This window comes from Spea bombifrons, chromosome 1, assembly GCF_027358695.1.
Source record: "Spea bombifrons isolate aSpeBom1 chromosome 1, aSpeBom1.2.pri, whole genome shotgun sequence".
Classification (NCBI taxonomy): Eukaryota; Metazoa; Chordata; class Amphibia; order Anura; family Pelobatidae; genus Spea; species Spea bombifrons.
The window spans coordinates 162,844,846-162,866,833 of NC_071087.1; the positions used below are offsets into that span (position 1 = coordinate 162,844,846).

Below are 21,988 nucleotides of genomic sequence, written 5' to 3' on the forward strand. Positions count from 1 at the left end.
TGTATTACCCCCCTACCGCTTCTGCCGGGAGGCTGTTCCACTTACCTACCACCCTGTCAATAAAGTAAAAGATGGCTTCTTAAAACATTTCTTCTCTTTTGAAATAAACATCCCTCCTGTACTAAATTTCTTTACGTGTTTTTGTCACTGAAACAATCCAAGCGATCCCGTTAGAATCTCTTTATTATTTGAAATGAAAGGGGTTGTAAAGTGCAGACTGTGGGTCAGGTGATTCACAAAGCAGTCATTACAGTTACATTTTATCTTTGGCGGCTCAGGGGTGTTGCGCGGCTGTCTGTCAGTGAAGGGGTTAATCTAGTCGAGCGATAGAAGATGGAAAATGGAGCTGGCGGGGGCCGGGCAGGGCCGGGGGGGGGATTTGCACTAATGGTCTCTCTAATGGTTATAGATCAGAGAGGATGTGATAAAAGCTTCTCTCTGTCCCGGCCCTCGCTGCGCCGGCAGACCATACTGCGCTGCATACTCTACATACCTCGGGGCACAAAGAGTTAAACAGGAAAATGAAGCGGAGAAAATATACTTTTGTTCATGAAAAACTCCATGAAAATGGAATAAAAGAGAGATTTCCTCGCTGAGGAGCAAGCTTTCAGGGCACGGAGGTCTCTTCTTCAGGGAGAGTTAAGAGAATATTTTGCCTACAATGCAGCCTATATCGGGGCCCCTTGGGCACTCATCCTGGGCCGGCATCAAAATAAATGGGCGGCAGGTCCAGGGGGGCAGCATATTGGACCTCCTGGGGGCTCAGACCCCCATTGTGATGCTGCTCAACGGGCCGGATCTCCGAAACCCTGAAGTCATGGAGCCACAGTATATGATGTCATACCCCAGCACCCCGCGGTGAGGATGCCGGCTGGGGGCACTGGGTGAGGGGCACTGCGCAGGGGGCACTGCGCTGGCTGAGGCCTGGAACAACACCCAAGATAAATGCACCACAGAGTATGGAAGACCAGGTTGCTGCCTAGGGGCCTGAGCCCTTTTCTGCGCGTGCGCCAACGGGTGCCAGAAACATAGGTAACCCAGGGGCCCCGAACAGCCCTCACCTAAACCGAGCACCAGGGCCCTGATAGCAATGATAGCAACTCCCAGGGGCCGCTGTGTTCTGCTTGGCCACGATTGTCACGGTTGATTCCTTCCCGGGTGAAATGATATTAATGGATACATTGCGATTAGAACGCGATACGATGTAACACGCAGAGCTCCGGAGTATGCACAATAACGAGCCATCTGAGGAAGGGACTGCTGAGCTCCTGAAACTTCATATGACCCTTACTGTATGACAAAAATGTCCACTGAAAGCTACTTATTAATAAATTCCACGGAATTGTTAAAATTCTGTGAGAATTCTCGGTTCTTTTTACTGCGTATTCAGTCGACAGAAGAATTGGGCGCACTTTCTGCCGGCTACATTTGTCATTATTAATTATATTATTTATATATATAATGATATATTTGATTATGCTATTTATATATATATATAATGATATATTTTATTAATTATATTACTTATATATATAATGATATATTTGATTATGTTATTTATATATATATAATGATATATTTTATTAATTATATTATTCATATATATATTGATATATTTTATTAATTATATTATTAATAATAAATAATATTATCATTTTTATTGGGAATAATCCCCAAATTCATAGCAGTTTAGCGGAGGGATTATCATTATTAATTATTATTAATTGTTAATGTATTTATTATTATTATTATTCATTTAGGGGAAAATTGTTTTTTAGATCAGCTGATAAAATTATTTATTAATTTATTATAAAAATATGGCATTTAGAGCCTTTAAAGCTTAAGGACAGAAATTGAGGTTCTTAAAAGTTAAGGGAGCCTGTGCGAGGCTGGGCACTGAAAGGGTTAATAATGCAGCAGCCAATCACGGTTTGAGTTTTTTCCGGCACGATAATTCCGTCTCCGACCTGTGCAAATAATAACACGTATTTGAGGAATGTTCGGAGGAATTTTTAGAAGCCGGACAGGAAAATCCACCCATCCTGCGTGTGTCTGGAGGCCGACCGCGGAATAAAAGCATCACGTGATACGCGATATACCTGCCAAGGAACTTCAGAGAGGGTGGTAGATAAGTGGAACAGCCTCCCAGCAGAGGTGGTAGAGGGTAATACCGTGAGGGGGTAAAACATGTATGGGATATTGATTAAGGTTTGAGTCTTTACGGCAGGAGAAACAGGGAGACTAGACGGCCTTTTTACATTAAAAAAAAATAGGCCGCTGCGCTTCTGTGGAGTATAACTCCCATCAGCCTCAGCCAGAGTGATGATGATGCACATTTTGCATCTCTCAAAAGGGGTTGCCCCACAGTGGGCACCGTACGTGTGAAAATGTGTATTTTGCACAATTAACTTAATTTAACCCTTTCTTCTGTGTGTCTACCCTACAATAGGTCATGTACGGTCACATGGGCTGCCTGCAAATGGGGGCTTTTTTATGAAAATGATTACATTTTTTGTTGTTTTTATAATTTTTTGGGGCATTTGTAGGGTAATTGAAGGAAAAGGGTTTTTTCTGCCTTAATTTTTTTTTATTTTTGCTGTTTTGTGATTGGCCGCACGGTTCTGTAAATATGTATCGGTGTAAAGTGTATAACAAAAATCTAAAAACAGCCCCAGCACCGAAGGGGTTAAAAGGTGAGCTAAAAATGCTGGAGATTGATACCCCGACAGGGGCAATTTACCCGCCACCAGCATTAAGGGTATATATACTATAGGGTAATGTATAAAAAATAAAATATATATAATTCTAGTGGTCTAATCACCATAGCAACCAATAGAATGTTCCTTCTGATTGGCCCATTCCGTTTGCTGATGAGGTTATTATGAATTAAAGGGACAGGGTGACCTTTTATCTGTTCACTAAAAGATGATGTTCATCTGCATTTTGATTACAGTGCCGGGCAGGGGCCACACAGGGGCCACACAGGGGCAGGGGCATTATACCAGGGACGGGGGTAACATGCATCTCTCCTTGTGTTTTAAACCCTCCCTAAATCAGCCACTCACCCCCTGGCAACTTAACGGTTAATCCAGGTAGTCAGGAGGCGGCATCTTAGCCCTGGGGCCCTTCTGCAGACACAAAGGGTTAAATGTCCTTCGAGCTGCGGAGCCCCCGCCTCGGAGAGATGAATAAATAAAGAGGGGTTCGGTTACACTGACACAGCATGCAGGGGGTTAACAGCCTCTCCACACCGCCACCCCCTCTGTCCCCGCCCCTTCTCTCTGCCTATCCGGAGCTCCTGCATCCCTGGTACTCTGATACCCAGCGCATCATCTCTGATACCCTGCCCCGCCTGTCACTGTTACCCTGCCCCTCCTCTCTGATACCCTGCCCCACCTGTCACTGTTACCCTGCCCCTCCTCTCTGATACCCTGCTCATCCTCCTGATATTGCCCCTCCTGTCTCTGTTACCCCTCCTCCTTGGTACCCTGCCTATTCTGCCTCTGCTGTCTGTTGTCCCCCCGATACCCCAGGGGGGTTCTTTCCCTCCGCCCCTCCACTTTGTGTCTCTCCCCATCTCTCCTCTCTGTCTCTCCCTGCCCCGTGTCCCTCCCCCTGGTCCCCAGCCCCAGTGGGCAGATGCAGTGCTGACGTCACTCCAGCTGCACTGCCAGCGCTGTGATGCTGCCAGGAATGTGATGCTGGATCCGCACAGCCATGATCGGGGAGCAGCCTGCGAGCTGAGTGCGAGGAGGTGAGTGCCGGGGGTGAGTGTACAGGGGGTGGAGGATTGAGTGGTGGGGCTAGGGGGGTGAGAGCAGGGGGTGAGGGTGAGTGCAGGGGGGGTGTTGAGTTTAAGGGGTGTGGGGGTGAATGCAGGGGCTGAGGGCGAGTGCGATGGGTAGGGGGTGAGTGCAGGGGGGGTGGGGGTGAATGTAGAGGGTGAGTGTAAGAGGTGGGGGGGGGTGAGAGCAGGGGGTGGGGGTTGTTTTGTTGATGGTGTCATTTTGCTGTATTGGGCCCAGACTGTCAGTCTGTAAAATCGACAGTTTAATGCATCATTGTATGTGACAGCCCGCGGTGTGTGTCTGTGTGTGTGTGACAGCCTCCGGTGTGTGTCTGTGTGTGTGTGACAGCCTCCGGTGTGTGTCTGTGTGTGTGTGACAGCCTCCGGTGTGTGTCTGTGTGTGTGTGACAGCCTCCGGTGTGTGTCTGTGTGTGTGACAGCCCCTGGTGTGTGTCTGTGTGTGACAGCCCCCGGTGTGTGTCTGTGTGTGACGGCCCCGGTGTGTGTCTGTGTGTGTGACAGCCCCTGGTGTGTGTCTGTGTGTGACAGCCCCCGGTGTGTGTCTGTGTGTGACGGCCCGCGGTGTGTGTCTGTGTGTGTGACAGCCCCGTTGTGTGTCTGTGTGTGCGACAGCCTCTGGTGTGTGTCTGTGTGTGTGACAGCCCCGGTGTGTGTCTGTGTGTGACAGCCTCTGGTGTGTGTGTCTGTGTGACAGCCTCTGGTGTGTTTCTGTGTGTGTGACAGCCTCTGGTGTGTTTCTGTGTGTGTGACAGCCTCTGGTGTGTGTCTGTGTGTGACAGCCTCCAGTGTGTGTCTGTGTGTGACAGCCTCTGGTGTGTGTCTGTGTGTGACAGCCTCCAGTGTGTGTCTGTGTGTGTGTTTGTGTTGGGTAATGGTGTGTCTGTGCTGTGTGTTGTGTGTCTGTGTCAGGTCACTGTGTGTCTGTGTTGTGTGTCTGTGTCAGGTCACTGTGTGTCTGTGTTGTGTGTCTGTGTTGTGTGTCTGTGTCAGGTCACTGTGTGTTTGTGTTGTGTACCTGCTGTTTGTCACACAGGACAGGGTGTTAGTTGTGTTGTTAATGCTGATACATCAGCTCGTTGTGTGTTTGCTGGAGATCGATTGTAAGATGCAGCGTGCGAGGCCTGCGTGTCCCTGCTGTCTGTCTCTCAGATGTCTGTCTGTCTCTCAGATGTCTGTCTGTCTCTCAGATGTCTGTCTGTCTCTCAGATGCCCCGCACTGTCTCTGCCCCTGATAATGTACTCAGCGCACTGTGTTACCGTGGCACTGTGCATGTTGTGTCTCCCATGTTACACGCGTGGCTCAGAGGGACTGTTATTGTACAGAACGGGAGAAACATATAATAACTGATTCTGGAGCAAAATGTAAAAGATGGCCTTATCACCATGGCAACCAATAGAATGTTCCTTGCTGATTGGACTATTTTGTTGGTTTCTACAGCGATAAGACCCCTTCCCTAACTCATCACCAAATCATCACTGTGAGCAGAGAGCGGCCCCGTGGGAGGCTGTCTCGCAGGGGCGGGAGGGTGTCTCGCAGAGAAGGGAGGGTGTCTCGCAGGGACGGGAGGGTGTCTCGCAGGGACGGGAGGGTGTCTCGCAGAGAAGGGAGGGTGTCTCGCAGGGACGGGAGGGTGTCTCGCAGAGATTGGAGGGTGTCTCGCAGAGACGGGAGGGTGTCTCGCAGGGACGGGAGGGTGTCTCGCAGGGACGGGAGGGTGTCTCGCAGAGACGGGAGGGTGTCTCGCAGGGACGGGAGGGTGTCTCGCAGAGATTGGAGGGTGTCTCGCAGAGACGGGAGGGTGTCTCGCAGGGACGGGAGGGTGTCTCGCAGAGACGGGAGGGTGTCTCGCAGAGACGGGAGGGTGTCTCGCAGGGACAGGAGGGTGTCTCGCAGAGACGGGAGGTTGTCTCGCAGGGACGGGAGGGTGTCTCGCAGGGACGGGAGGGTGTCTCGCAGAGACGGGAGGGTGTCTCGCAGGGACGGGAGGGTGTCTCGCAGAGACGGGAGGCTGTCTCGCAGAGACGGGAGGGTGTCTCGCAGGGATGGGAGGGTGTCTCACAGAGACGGGAGGGTGTCTCGCAGGGACGGGAGGGTGTCTCGCAGGGACGGGAGGGTGTCTCCCTCTACTCTGATATAATGTATCTGTAACATAATACCCCTATATGGCCGGGCTGAGAACACACTCACCGGTTGTGAGGGGCAGTGAGTGGAGGTTGCTCCTGGACTCAGTGTTTGCTGGGAGTGGAGGCCAGGCTGGACACTCACCGGTTCTGTGGGGGGGGCAGTGAGTGGAGGTTGCTGGGAGCGGAGGTCCCGCAGAGCAGGTGCTCACACTATTACTGAACGTCTCGGCCCCCTGCAGGGAGGTGCGCCAGATACCTGCGATACCCTCGTACCCGGCACACATTCCACACCTCCCAACATTTCAAAATGTGAAAGAGGGACACTTTTTTTAATACACTTTATTGCACTTTAAAATGCCGCGCTCGCATCGCCACTTAAAACACACTTTATTTTTGTCAGCAGAGTCATGCATATTAAACATAACCAACACATTGAATTCCCATAAGGCTCAGCCGGACATACTACTTCCATGATGCTGGCTGAGCGTCATGGGAAGTGCAGTAACAGTAAAGCTGCAAATGCTAGCTGTGAACTAAAATTCCCATGATTCTCAGCCAGCCAAGTGTCCACCATAATGCTGGCTGAGCATCATTGGAAGAGTAGGACTCCCTCCCAGGACCCTTACACACACCTGCCCATAAACACACATATACGCATACACTGCCTTTACACACACACACACACACACACACACACACACACACGTATACACGTACACTGCCCTTACACACACCTATACACGGACACTGCCCTTACACACACACATACATGTACACTGCCCTTATCCACACATACATGTACACTGCCCTTATACACACACATACATGTACACTGCCCTTATACACACACATACATGTACACTACCCTTATACACACACATACATGTACACTGCCCTTATACACACACATACATGTACACTACCCTTATACACACACATACATGTACACTACCCTTATACACACACATACATGTACACTGCCCTTATACACACACATACATGTACACTGCCCTTTGATTTTGGAATTAAAACATTTGCTACTGCAAACATTTTTAGATGAAAAAGTTCCATTTTATTCAGTGGAACAAAACAGCGATCACATTATTCTTCACCATATTCTTGTAAGAAACTTTTCTTTATTAATTCATGTAAACTATTTTTTCATATTTAATAAAAGCTATGATTGAGAATTTTTTGTTTTTATTTCCTTTTATTTGCCAACCTGCCCCCCAGTTATGCACATCTGCCCCCAGGCTTGCCACTCTGCCGCCAGAAATGCCTTTTACTCCCCTATATGCCTCTCTGCCCCCAGAAATGCCTTTTACTCCTATATGCCACTCAGGGGGGTATAAGGCATTTCTGGAGGCAGAGTGGCATATAGGGGAGTAAAAGGCATTTCTGGAGGCAGAGTGGCATATAGGGGGTTAAAACGCATTAGGAGGGCTAAAAGGCATATCATGGGGCACTCTGCCTCCAGAAAAGCCTTATGCCCCCATTTAACAACCCCCCCCCCCACTTACCACTGATTTTGACTCCCTCCCTGATGTCTGGTGGGGGCAGCGGGGGGAGGCCGGCATTCATGAAATTAAAGGGGCCGGCATGCATGCACCGCGCCGCCCAATGGCTATGCCTCAGCACTTCGTCCCAAGTCTTAAAAGGGGGAAAGAGGGGGCATCAGGGGAGGGGAGAGGGGGGTATCAGGGGAGGAAAGAGGTGGCATCAGGGGAGGAGAGAGGGGGCAACAGGGATACCAAAGAGGGACTGGGCGAACTAAATCTAATTTGGAGGCATGTAAACAGGGGCTTTGGAGAGCAGCCGGTACATTGTTCGGAGAGTTGTGCAATACTCTGCAGTTTGTTACGCCCTCTGTTGGTGCTCAGATGGTTAATACAGACCTCTTGTTTTATTTACCGGCAGATCGGCCCCATCCGGCCCCCGTCTAGTCGCCCGTTTCTCCTGCTGTAACGACTCAAACCTTAATCAGTCTTTGGTCTCGTCTTAGATTCAGGAGCCGTGTGTCTATCCCATGCATGTTTAATCCCCTCACTGTATTACCCTCTACCACCTCTGCTGGGAGGCTGTTCCATTTATCTACCACCCTCCCCGTAAAGTAAATTTTCCTTACATTACACTACCCCCATCCCCCGTAGTATTTTTTCGCTGTCCTCTTTCCATGATGACGGCCCCAGCTGTGCCTGGGATGGGCTCGTGACCTCCACGGTCTCTTATTTCACTGTCTATTCCCAGGCGCAGTCTGTCTGCTCTTGTCATGACTGTCACACGCGTGTTGAGGACAGTTGGGATATTTTTAACACCAAGCATACGGCAGCAACCGCGGCTCAGTAAATCTACTAATGTTAGTATCGCAGCGTCTCTGGTACTCATGGGGTTAAGGTGTAAACGCAGGAATATTAGAGGCTGGATCACACTCCGGTGAGTCACACTCGCTGTCAGTGTCTGTGATTGCAGTCCCGTGACTCACACTTGCTGTCAGAGACCTCAGGCGTGGGCTGACACAGCCACTCCAGGCTGGACAGGAGTCCTAACAGTAACTGTCCACTTGCTGGACTCCGCTTACTGGACTCCACTTACTGGAGTGCCTGTCCAGCCTGTCCAGTAAGCGTTAGGATACCACAAGTGACACCTCCTCTCGATGACTTGGATCACACTCGCACTCCAGTAAGTGATACGCTGCTGTATTCTTGGATCACGCTCAGGGGTAAGTGAGATATGCTGAGAAGATGTAGTGAGTGACATTTGATTTGTGGCTGTCGCACGCCTTTACACTGCTGTGAGTGACATTATGACACACTCGCTGTTAGAAATCCCACTCACACTAAATTTAACGGCTCTTTAAGTACACATTTATCATTCGTACCCTCTAGTGAGTGTTGGCTCCTGGGTCCCCGCGTGTTTGTCTGTCTAGGGGGTCCTGCATGTAGATTATGGTTTTTGTGGCCCCCTTTCTTCATTGGAGGGGCTTCTCTGATTTAACAATTCTGGGTCACTGCCAGAATATTTTTTGTGTTTTGCTTGTAATTCCGAGTAACCAGAATGTTAAGCACATGTTAAACCAGACTGGATCTCTTCTAGGCTCCTTTTGTGTTTTTGTATGTGAATCTTGGACAGGATTGGATGATGTGCCTCCAGCGTGTATCGTATCCCCCTCCCCCGCCTGCGTTTTAATATTTTGTATGAATATTGTGCCGTAATGTTTCGCCTGACATGTCACATCAGTCTCATCTTCATTGTTGTTCCTCTCCACTCATAACTTGAAACAATGTATTTCTGATCGTTATATGGGTGGGGGAGGGGGGAGTAGGAGCCTGGAATCCATCCTAACTTTACTCTTTGGCAGAGAACTGGCCCTAAACGTTTATAGTAAGAAGTGCGGCCATATTGGTCCAAGAGACGACGGGGTCTGTGGCTAACCGGTCTCCGTGTCTTTTTGTCTCCTTAGATATCTCCTTCGTTGCCATGTTTTTCATTTTACCTGCTTTATCCTCTGGATTCCACCCAATGTCCTAAAAGGGAGAGCCCACCATGGATAGCCCACCCAAACTTGCCGGAGAAACCTTGATAGTTCATCACATCCCTCTGGTGCATTGTCAGGTGCCAGATAGACAGCGTTGCCCGAATTCCAAAAGGTCACATACTTATGGCCAGAATGATCTCGGAATTACAAGGACCACGTCTCTTCCCGAGAGGGACCTGGCGCAGGCTGACTCCTCGGTGTACAGCAGCTTAATACAGGCTTCCGAGCCGCCCATGAGAGAGAAGAAGCCCAAGAACGAGGAGGACTCGCAGGGGCCGACGACCAGGAAGCGCCACAACCCATTCCTTCCAAACGAAGAGGTGGAGAACAACATCCCGAGCGGAAATCCCGTGGAGGAGTCCTTCCATCTCCACCGCACCTCGGCTGGACCCAAATCGGCTTTCGGCATCCAAGAGCTGGCGTTGCCGCCTTTCCATCTCCACGATCATCCGCCCATCGCCAAGCCCTGGATGTTGTCTGAAAGGTCGGGGTTGGTGGAAGGTCAAGAAGAGAAGGATCCTCTTAATGGCCTACAGAAAGGAAGCAACGGTAATCAGGTCTCCGCCGAGCAGGCGAACGAGGAGCGGCAATGGCTTCAACATGGGGGTCCTAGCTTTTCTCTGGACTGGAACCAGAGCTCAGATTTGGGGAGCCAAGATCTCCTGCAAAGCAGAGAGTGCAGCTGTAACGGGTTTGAGACCCTCCGACACTGCAGGTGCTACAGCGCCTCGAGCCAGTCGGAGATGGACCAGCAGGTGAGCTACGTCAGCGACTCGTCTTGCAATAGTTCAGACGGAATCCTCGTTAACTTCAGCACCTTATACAATAAAATGAACGGACAGCCCAGATCCAACATGAATTCGGGGAGTCTGTCCTGCGACTCCTCGTTTTGCAGTCACCCCGACACAGGAGCCTTCTATCTTGACCTGCAGGCCTCACCCACCGAATCTAAGATGTCTTGCGACTCGCATATCCAAGAAGGCCAAGGAAAACCTTGCGGATGTTACCACCATGCGTCTTCTCCCGTGCTGGATGCCAACTGCAATTCTTACCACCTCCACTGCGAGTCAGTGCCGTGTCCGGCAGAAAGTTCGGACCTGACTTCCTGCTTTCAAAGCCAGGCCAGGCTGGTGGTGGCCACTCAGAATTACTATAAACTGGTCACGTGTGATTTGTCATCTCAGTCGTCTCCAAGTCCAGCCGGCTCGTCCATCACCAGCTGCTCGGATGATCACACCAAGTGTAGCCCGCCGCAACCGACGGAATATTTCCTCTTCCAGCAGCCGCAAAGCAGTTCGGACACAAACGCCCCCAAAGGACCCATTGAACGGTCAAAATCGGACATCATTGAAGGACAAGTTTATGTCAACGTGTCTCCTCCAAACTTTAACGCTGGAAGGCAGCGCTCCCGGAGTTACGACCGCAGCTTGGAGAAAAGCCCCACCAATCGGTTGGGATCTTTGGAACGTATGATGAGTTGTCCGGTTAAACTAAGCGAGGGCCAGGTCGGCACTGGCCGGGAATCATCGCCGAAGAGGGTCACGTCATTCCTGGAGCTAGCTAAGAGCAGAAAGAGGAATGGCACCAGCCCTCCGGTCAAAAGCAGCGGGGATTCCTCCTTGGAGTTCTCGCCTATCCCGGAATTGCGAAAGGATGGAATGTCGGAGCGAGGAGAATTCCGCAGTCACAGCCTCCCACCGATGTCCTTCATGCACTGCATGAGCCGTACGTGCGAGGGGTGCACGGGCGACGGCGGAGACGCCAAAGCCACCAACTCCAATCCGGCCCCCGGCGTCAGCCAGATGTCAGAGAGCAGCAGCGGAGAAACGGAACGGCCCCTGCTTTGTGACGTTCTAGAGTCTGCGGGTTCCGGATTCAATTTCCTACCCAGAGACCTGAGGATAAAAGGCGACGGTAAGTAAACGAGAAGTTATTGAGATATGAAAAATGATTCTAGAACTTATCCAGAGAACCGGACCTGGTAGCCAAAGGGCAAGACCTGGTACCCAAAGGGGAGGAAAAATACATGGTCTGTATTCTTCAATAATAAATAAATAAATAATGAAATAATGAAAAAATAATAATAAAAATTAGAATAATTTAATATGTTTCTTGTATTAATTATAATATATGATAAAATAGTTTCTACGGCAACAGCCTATGAGTGCCAGGCAATTAATGCATCCCTGGAAAATAGTGAATGAGCCGGTTTGACTTATAAATTATAACCTATAGCGATGCAGTGTTTAGAAAAGTGTTAAATTCAGCAGAGCAGATGGAACTGCAGCTTTAATACTCACTGAAAGAGATTACGGCTTCATTTCTCTGTGTTTTCATTAACAAATATTAAATCTTGACATTCCGTTCTATTGTTTACTTGATAATTCTGTACGGGGGATAGTGCCGCGCAGGCAGCGTTTTTTGGTGGATTACGTAAAACTGCTTAGTTTGCGTTTCTCGAGTGGAATGCGTCAAATGCGAGACCTCACTTTGCGGCAATTTATTAAAAAACCTCTCTTGTAAGGTTAAAGATGCATTTTTCTTGCTGACTTAATGCCTGGGAGCTCTCAGGGTTTTTGCCCCCATCTCAGGGTGAAGGGGCAGATTCTCGGGGTCACACAGTCTGGGGTCGGCTCATCAGATCAATTTGTTGTGTTTTTTGGCGATGTGGCACGGAGGCCGCCGTTTTTGCCGCGCATCGGAGGAATTCAGCGATTTTACGTCGGCTCGTGAACTCATAGAGGGGTATCAGAGGGGGAAGGAGGGTGGTCAGCGGAGGAAAGTGGGGCATCACGGGTTTGGTGAGAGACTGGCCATATTAAACAGGGACACTTGGGAGATATGGTGTTCCAGTGCTTTGAAGTAAAGCTACATTGTAAATTGTTTGTATAATTTATGTAAATTTGGGCTTTAATGGTTTCCGGTATTTTCCGCCCCGTGGCCGCCGTGTTATCCCATCGCCTGGCAGTGCTGTATTCTCACACGCAGCTGCCGAGTCCAGTTGCTGGCTGTGTGTCGTAGGAGTTGCAGTTGTTATGGTCCAGTTTGCATGTTGTCAGTTTTCGCCCTTGTAGCAGCGCTATGGCCTCTGCAGGCGCTCTATAAATAAATGAATTGTGTTCTGAGACCACGTGACCGGCACTGCTTCCTCGTTCCACCGCAGCAGCTCATCACACAGACATTCCTGGGCCGTCATCCCACAGCTGCCTCTCTGTGATGAGGAATGTTATTTATGGAACCGCACCTCGAACATGCGCGTCCTCGCAGTGCCAGGTGATCAAAGTGACGAAACCCGGCCCCGGGGCAAAAACACTGTCCAACACATGCACCTCCTCCTAATACACAGACACCGGGACAGGCACCCCCTCTTAATACACAGACAGCGGGACACAGACCCCGCACCCCCTCCTAATACACAGACACCCGGAAACCTAGCCCTCACCCCTCCTAATACACAGACACCGGGTCACGAACCCCGCACCCCCTCCTAATACACAGACCCCGGGACACGGACCTCTCACCCCTCCTAATACACAGACACCGGGACACGGACCTCTCACCCCTCCTAACACACAGACATCGGGACCCTCATCCCTCCAAGTACACAGACACCGGGACACCTACCCCTCACCCCTCCTAATACACAGACAAGGGACACGGACCTCACACCCCTCCTAATACACAGACACAGGGACATGGACCTCACACCCCTCCTAATACACAGACACCGGGACACGGACCTCTCACCCCCTCCTAATAGACAGACACCGGGTCACGGACCCCGCACCCCCTCCTAATACACAGACACCGGGACACTATTTAACCAATGGTATTTCAAACCCCATCATTCTCAGCCCAAGGCGGAAGGCACCTGCTTTAGTTTATCCATATCCTAATTTTAATGCAGATTTTAATGTTTTATCAGCAGAAAAGAATTTGCTGATTCAGCTTTTTCCGTATTTTTCTGCCCGGGTCACATTCCGCAGATGCTGCTAATCGCAGGCGTCTCAGAAACCGTTACTGCGATCGAGTGTCTCTTGTCATGATATCTCACCCCCCCTTACGCATTAAATATATACCATGTGCGTTTTATACGGAGTATACGGTGTCCTTCTCCGTGGGGCATTAAGGGGAAAATGACCGACAGGATCTGTTACAGCGGCCCCTGAGACCATCCGGCCGAATTACAGAAAAGCCAGAAAGTAAAAAAAACAAAACAATATGCCCTTTTTTTTATTTCAAATAATTTAATGAACAAACTGCAGAATAAAAAACTGAAAATTGACATTAACATCTGTGATTGGATCTCATTATGACACTGGCATTTCTCTAATCGCCTTCCTATTTTACTGACATTATAATAAAAGCTACATTTACCCAAACACCAGGGCCGGACTGGGACTGAAAAGCAGCCCTGGAAACATTTGGAGAGCGGCCCCATATAGTTTATCTCACGGTCGCGCTCTTATACCCACACGCACCCCTTATACACACCCGCGTCACACTATTTGGCGTACAAATAACTATAAAACATTATTTTTGTCACATTATTTCTATTAAAATACCAAAAAGCAAAAGTGTTAAAAGGCCTCTGCCCCTAGAAATGCCTTATACCCTCCTATATGCCACTCTGCCTCCAGAAATGCCTTATACCCCTATATCCCACCCTGCCTTCCCACCCCTTTTAAGACATGGGACGAAGTGCTGAGGAACGGCCATTGGGCGGTGCGGTGCATGCACGCCAGCCCCTTTCATTTCATTAGGCGCCGGCGGCCGGAGGAGCTGGCGGCTTTCAATCCCACTGATATCCCCTGATATGTCTTATACCCCCTATATGCCACTGTGCCCCCCTGATATGTCTTATACCCCCTGTATTCCACTGTGCCCCCCTGATATGTCTTATACCCCCCTATATGCCACTCTGCAGAAGGGATACACGTTATTTATAATATGTTATCGCAATGGCGGGGATTGGATACTCATATACCGGGCTGCATTAACTCACTTTCCATCGAAAGACACGTGACTGTACAACTTACAGGGGGTGGAAGGGGGTCGCCCCGCGGCTTCCGTCTCCCGCAGGCAGCCCGTCCATATATCTGTATGGATAAGGCAGCCTCAGTCATTTAGTGGATACAGCCCGCATACTCCGGGGCACAGTCTGTAACATATGACATTGATGAGTGGGGGGGGGGAGTGCTTTTTTCAATTTTTCATCAATTTTCATCATTTTTTAGAAAATTGTCCTGAAAAAAATATATATATGAAACTTGTGTGGGTTCACTAAATGGAAAAGAATTACAGCTAAACACGAGCGCCGCCAAAGTGTCAAAACATCCTCGGTCACGAAGGGTAACAAAAAAAAAACAAAACAGTCTGGTGCTTAACCCCTTCGCGACCTTTGCCGGTTCAGGACCGTCATGACATGAAGGTCGCTAAATGACCTTTGACGGTCCTGAACCGTCATAAAATAAAATAAGCTTAGAAAGTGATCAACGATCACTTTCTTCGCTTAAACGGCGTTACTGTAATGCCTCGATGTCGAGGCATTCAGTAACGCCGAGATCGGCATCGGGGGCCATGTCTGGCCCCTCCCCGGGGCGTCAACAGCCGCCATACATTGTATGGCGGCGGACGCCCGTTTTAAAAGCGTTTAGGAGGCGATCGACGATCGCCTCCTAAACTTAAATGGTGTCGCTGGAATGCCTCGATCAGGAGGCATCCAGCGACACCAAACACTTACCTTTGGATGGGCTGTGACCGCTCCGGAGAGCGGTCACAGCCGCAGCTGCCGGTGATCTTCGCCATCAAGCAAGATGGCGGCGGCCCGGGAAAATAAACAATAAAGATGATAGAGTTAGCTAGACGGTCTCCAGACCCTCTAGAGAACTCTGGCTCCACTTGCAGGTTGAATACAGGTACTGCATTCAACCATGCAAGTCAATGGAGCCCAGCTTTCTAATCACTATGTGATTAGTAAAATATTCAAAAAAAAAATTAAAAAAAATAAAAAATGGAAAAAAAATAAAAAAAAATGTGCTAACATTTAAAAATAATTATGCAGTGATGTCACTAGATGAACCATCCAGTACATTGCAAAATGTGTAAAAAAAAAATATAAAAAAAGTATTAAAAAAATAAAATAAAATAAAAAAATAAAGTTTATTATTTTGAGCAAGTGCTAAAATTTCTCAAAAATCTCAACAAAGAGTTAAAATAAAAGCACTTCAAATACCCAAGGGGTGTCTAATATATAAAAAAAATGGCTGATGGGGTAAATTGGAGTGGCCAAGCTCAAAGATAGGGCATAGGTACAGACTGACCAAAATGGAGTAAAAAAGCGCACTTCCCAAATGTGGCATTTTAAATCTCAAACAACCCGACAAACCCATGCATGTCGGGTATCACTGCACTCAGGAGATGTTCCTGAACACACATTGGGGTGTTGTTTGATAGTGACATATACCAGAACCTGTATATCTATAACTAAAGTACAATTTGTGTGGAAAAAAAATACTATTACAAAGTTTGACAACTACTACTTCTGTAGTTCTATAATTGGTGCATGGAAAGGGTTAAAATAACAGCATTTGGAATACCCTGGGGTGTCTAGTTTTCAAAAATATATGGTTTGAATGGGTTAAATTGAGTTAACCGGCTTCAAAGATATTCCAAAGAGGAGATGGAGGCACAATGACCAAATGACCACCTGGATTACGCATGCCCCAAAAGTAGCCTTTTACCAGCCAAACAATCTGACAAACCCATGCATGTGGGGTATCGCTGTACTCAGGAGATGTTCCTGAACACATATTGGGGGGTTGTTTTACAGTGACATATATCAGGACCTGTATATCTATAACTAAAGTACAATTTGTGTGAAAAAAAAATAAAAAAAATGACTATTACAAAGTTTGACAAAGTGTAGTTCTATAATTGGTGCATGGAAAGGGTTAAAATAACAGCATTTGGAATACCCTGGGGTGTCTAGTTTTCAAAAATATATGGTTTGAGGGGGTTAAATTGAGTTAACTGGCTTCAAAGATCTTCCAAAGAGGAGATGGAGGCAGAATGACCAGATTTGTTAAAAAAGATTTGGAAATCATAAAACGCTGCTTGTACTTATTGCCCTATAACTTACAAAAAACAGCAAAAAAACATAAAAACATTGGGTATTTCTAAACTCAGGACAAGTAGTAGAATCTATTTAGCTAGTTTTTTTACTTGCTTTTTTAGGTGAGTGAAAGATTTTTCAAATAAAAGTCATAAAATGTGTTTTTTTTCAATTTTTCACCATGTTTTTTTTATTTTTTTTATAGTAAATAAGATGATACGATCAAAATAATGGTATCCGAAGAAAGCCCATCTTGTCCTGAAAAAAACAATATATAACTTATGTGGGTACACTAAATGGGTGAGGAGAAAATTACAGCTGAACACAAGCACCACAAAAGTGTCAAAACAGCTGCGGTCCCACAGGGTACAAAACGAAAAATGAGCCCGGTCCTTAAGGGGTTAAAGGGTTAATTGCCTTTTATTACGTGTAAACAGTGTTTCTTCTTCTGTCCAAGTATCCTCAACATTGTATCTATTAACAAGTTACAAGTATTTCTATGAAGCCCTTACTTCTTAACACTGCAGAAAGTCTCTTTGGAACAAACCACTTCGTGTTAGGGGGGTGGGGGGTGGAATAAAACACTGTCATTTGTGAAAGCGGCAGCTGTATTGGCCCTGAGGATATTTGGAAGCAGGACAGAACACCCCTATGGTCTTTGCACTGTGGTACAGCCTGCCCTGACTGTGATGTCATAGTGCTGTGACATCACAATGCTGTGATGTTCTGTAAAAGCGCATCCAGACACTCTGGTTGTTTCAGATTGTGAGCAGTAGCAGTACTGAGCATAACAGTTACCTGTCCACGACAGGCAGCGAAATCGCCATTTCTATTGACTTTAAAAAGACAAAATAGGCAGAGATTAAAAGGCCTTCATTCGTGTGACGCAATAGCCGGCACATAGGCGCGAGTCTCTGCACCTGAACACCTTTGACTGACACCCGACAGGTACACGTTTCAGCCGTCATGGAGCGCACTTGCTTCGGCACTCCTGGCCCTCGCACAAGCAGCAGTATAACATTCACGCTGTTTGTGTTTGGCTGGGCGCTCTTATGCGGCGGATCTCTACTTTCTGTCTATGGGTTCGCGACATGCCAGTCCGACAGCTGTATCGCCTACAAGGTGACGGGCCCGGTACTTGCCGGGTTAGGGCTGGCATGTTTAATGATGGCAGAGTTTACTGCCAAACGAGACAGGAGAAGGAGGGAATTAGAAGGAGACCCGACGGATCCAGATAGCAGCTTCCTCTGCGGGAAAAGCCGGCAGTTTGTGCAGTTCGTAATACTCGGGATGCTGTTGCTGGCTTGCGTGGTACTGATTTGTATCCCAGGACTTGTGTTTCCAGCCTGCAAGCCGGTATCCAACACAGACAAACCCCCAAAAGTCTGTGAAACTCCCTTACTGCAGACAATCGTAATCGTACTGATCGTCTTGTGTTACTGCCTGGCTATCTGTCTGAGTAAAGACCGTCGGGACGGCGACTCTGAGGAGGACCCAGAAGCCTGCAGATATCTGCCGCTTCCTGTAAGGGTGGGTGACGAAGTCTTCACGTTCCCGTCAGCCCCACCTCCACACTTTGCAGGAGGACATGATCGGCCAATGAGCAGGGACCCTCCTTCCTATGACAGCATCCTGTTTGAAAGGGGCGACCGTGATTCCGGCGGAAGAGACGGGGAAAACGTACACACCGTTCCATGGCGATGGGGGCCGAGAGTAGAATACATCAACGACCCGACCCCTTCGGAGCCACCTCCAAGATATGAGGACATATACCCTAGTCAGCCGGATCCTGAAGAGAGTTCATCATCATCATCATCGTATTACTCGTTTTCCCAATCATCGGAGTCGAGTGACTATGAGCTCGCACCAGGACCCTAAACGTGGAAAGTCTGAACTATCGGGGGGTTTTTTTTTCTAACATTTCGACTCAGTACAGTGTTTGAGCCGGAAGCGTCACCCAAAACATCACATCTGACAATATCCAGGTCTGCAGATAAAGGACTGAAATCAGACCGGGTTTTTTGTCAGTGCCGGCACCGTACATGACGCCTGTTGAAATGTTTTTTTCCCCCCCGTGAGACTTCCCCTTTAAATAACGGATAAATAAAATGACATCTTTTCATGGTTGCCCCTCAAACAGTATCTGTGTGCGTTTGTGTGCGTGTTGGATATACCGCGTGTACGAGGTCACATATTCGTATGGAATCTATAAGATAAATCTCTTACGTGTGAAATCGATGTGTTATCTACGGCTTGGAGCCACCTCCAACGTATCAGACAGTTTCGGGTTGATACGAATGATCCTTGGGACCGCTAAGAATTGCCCTTGAGAAGTTGATCCCTCTTCCCCTCCCCCCCATGTAATTATTATGCTGCGGGGATCGTTCTCCCTGATTGTGTTCCCAAAAGTAGAAAAAAGTTTTTTTTTTTTCTCATTTCTTTCTTAAACTGTAATGCTTTAAAAACTAAAATGAAAGAAAAAGAAACAGAATTGTAACAAATGTAACAGCCCCTTGAATGTAAATCTTCTCTTTTCTCCGTAACCCGAGCGATCCCCCCTCCCCCGAAGAACTCCCCAGCGGAGCCGGATGGAAAGCCGTCTTGTTATTTCTAACCAGACAGAAAAATCCTCGCCAATGTCTCATATTATTATTCATAATTATTATTTATATCAGATTATTTGATACAGTGCCATCATATACCGCAGCGCTGTACAATACACGTGAAGTAGAATCAGCTCTTTAGGCATCCCGATTCCTTTTACCAGAGATTAGTTACTGTAATGTTAGTAATATTATAACTAATATATTATTATTATTATTTATAATAATACTATAACTAATAGTAATATAGTATTATTGTTATATTATTATAAATAATAATAACACAAACGCTATATTAGGTATAATATTATAAATAATAACAATAATACTATACTACTATTAGTTATATTATTATTATTTGTATTTATAATACTTTTATAACCAGTAGTAATATAGTATTATTGTTATTATTTATAATATTATTATAAACTAATAGCAATATAGTCTTATTACTATAAGTTATAGTATTATTATAAATAGGTTAATATTCTAACTAACATAGTATTATTGTTATCATTATTAATAATATGATAACTAATAGTAATATAGTATTATTGTTAGTATTTATAATAATATTATAACTAATAAAAGGCTCTCCTCCTCACTTATCACCTCTTCCTTTTCCCGTCTACAAGATTTCACTCGAGCTGCCCCCATATCTCTGGAATCTAAAAGCCACTTCTTCAGAGAAGCCGCTCCACCTTAGCTGCTAGAACTTCCTTGTCATTGAGACAACCACCACACCACCTCTCACCCGTCACTAATACCCCCCGCACCACCTCTCACCCTTTCTCTGTGCCTTATACCCCCCACACTACCTCTCACCCGTCACTAATACCCCCCGCACCACCTCTCACCCTTTCTCTGTGCCTTATACCCCCCACACTACCTCTCACCCGTCACTAATACCCCCCGCACCACCTCTCACCCTTTCTCTGTGCCTTATACCCCCCACACTACCTCTCACCCGTCACTAATACCCCCCGCACCACCTCTCACCCTTTCTCTGTGCCTTATATCCCCCACACTACCTCTCACCCGTCACTAATACCCCCCGCACCACCTCTCACCCTTTCTCTGTGCTTTATACCCCCCACACTACCTCTCACCCGTTACTAATACCCCCCGCACCACCTCTCACCCTTTCTCTGTGCCTTATACCCCCCACACTACCTCTCACCCGTTACTAATACCCCCCGCACCACCTCTCACCCTTTCTCTGTGCCTTATACCCCCCACACTACCTCTCACCCGTCACTAATACCCCCCGCACCACCTCTCACCCTTTCTCTGTGCCTTATATCCCCCACACTACCTCTCACCCGTCACTAATACCCCCCGCACCACCTCTCACCCTTTCTCTGTGCCTTATACCCCCCACACTACCTCTCACCCATCACTCATACCCCCCGCACCACCTCTCACCCTTTCTCTGTGCCTTATACCCCCCGCACTACCTCTCACCCGTCACTAATACCCCCCGCACCACCTCTCACCCTTTCTCTGTGCCTTATACCCCCCGCACTACCTCTCATCCGTCACTAATACCCCCCGCACCACCTCTCACCCTTTCTCTGTGCCTTATACCCCCCGCACTACCTCTCACCCGTTACTAATACCCCCCGCACCACCTCTCACCCTTTCTCTGTGCCTTATACCCCCCACACTACCTCTCACCCGTTACTAATACCCCCCGCACCACCTCTCACCCTTTCTCTGTGCCTTATACCCCCCACACTACCTCTCACCCGTTACTAATACCCCCCGCACAACCTCTCACCCTTTCTCTGTGCCTTATACCCCCCACACTACCCCTCACCCCTTACTAATACCCCCCGCACAACCTCTCACCCTTTCTCTGTGCCTTATACCCCCCACACTACCTCTCACCCGTCACTAATACCCCCCGCACCACCTCTCACCCTTTCTCTGTGCCTTATACCCCCCACACTACCTCTCACCCGTCACTTATACCCCCCGCACCACCTCTCACCCTTTCTCTGTGCCTTATACCCCCCCACACTACCTCTCACCCGTCACTAATACCCCCCGCACCACCTCTCACCCTTTCTCTGTGCCTTATACCCCCCACACTACCTCTCACCCGTCACTAATACCCCCCGCACCACCTCTCACCCTTTCTCTGTGCCTTATACCCCCCACACTACCTCTCACCCGTCACTAATACCCCCCGCACCACCTCTCACCCTTTCTCTGTGCCTTATACCCCCCACACTACCTCTCACCCGTCACTAATACCCCCCGCACCACCTCTCACCCTTTCTCTGTGCCTTATACCCCCCGCACTACCTCTCATCCGTCACTAATACCCCCCGCACCACCTCTCACCCTTTCTCTGTGCCTTATACCCCCCACACTACCTCTCACCCGTTACTAATACCCCCCGCACCACCTCTCACCCTTTCTCTGTGCCTTATACCCCCCACACTACCTCTCACCCGTTACTAATACCCCCCGCACCACCTCTCACCCTTTCTCTGTGCCTTATACCCCCCACACTACCTCTCACCCGTTACTAATACCCCCCGCACAACCTCTCACCCTTTCTCTGTGCCTTATACCCCCCACACTACCCCTCACCCCTTACTAATACCCCCCGCACAACCTCTCACCCTTTCTCTGTGCCTTATACCCCCCACACTACCTCTCACCCGTCACTTATACCCCCCGCACCACCTCTCACCCTTTCTCTGTGCCTTATACCCCCCCACACTACCTCTCACCCGTCACTAATACCCCCCGCACCACCTCTCACCCTTTCTCTGTGCCTTATACCCCCCACA

The 21,988-nt window shown here is 48.2% G+C and overlaps 1 protein-coding gene across 3 annotated transcripts in view; it reads left to right on the top strand.

Moving 5' to 3' along the window:
• Positions 1–3,562: 3,562 nt before the first annotated feature.
• Positions 3,563–21,988, top strand: part of RUSC2 (RUN and SH3 domain containing 2) — a 30,144-nt gene continuing 11,718 nt past the window's right edge. For 2 of the 3 annotated variants that reach the window (XM_053448444.1, XM_053448460.1), the window contains exons 1-2: positions 3,563–3,754; positions 9,393–11,381. In XM_053448444.1, coding sequence (XP_053304419.1) covers positions 9,476–11,381 — 1,906 coding nt within the window. In that variant the 5' untranslated portion in view covers positions 3,563–3,754; positions 9,393–9,475. Of the gene's footprint in view, positions 3,755–8,507; positions 8,652–9,392; positions 11,382–21,988 lie in introns of those variants that run through there. The other variant, XM_053448452.1, reaches the window with a different exon arrangement.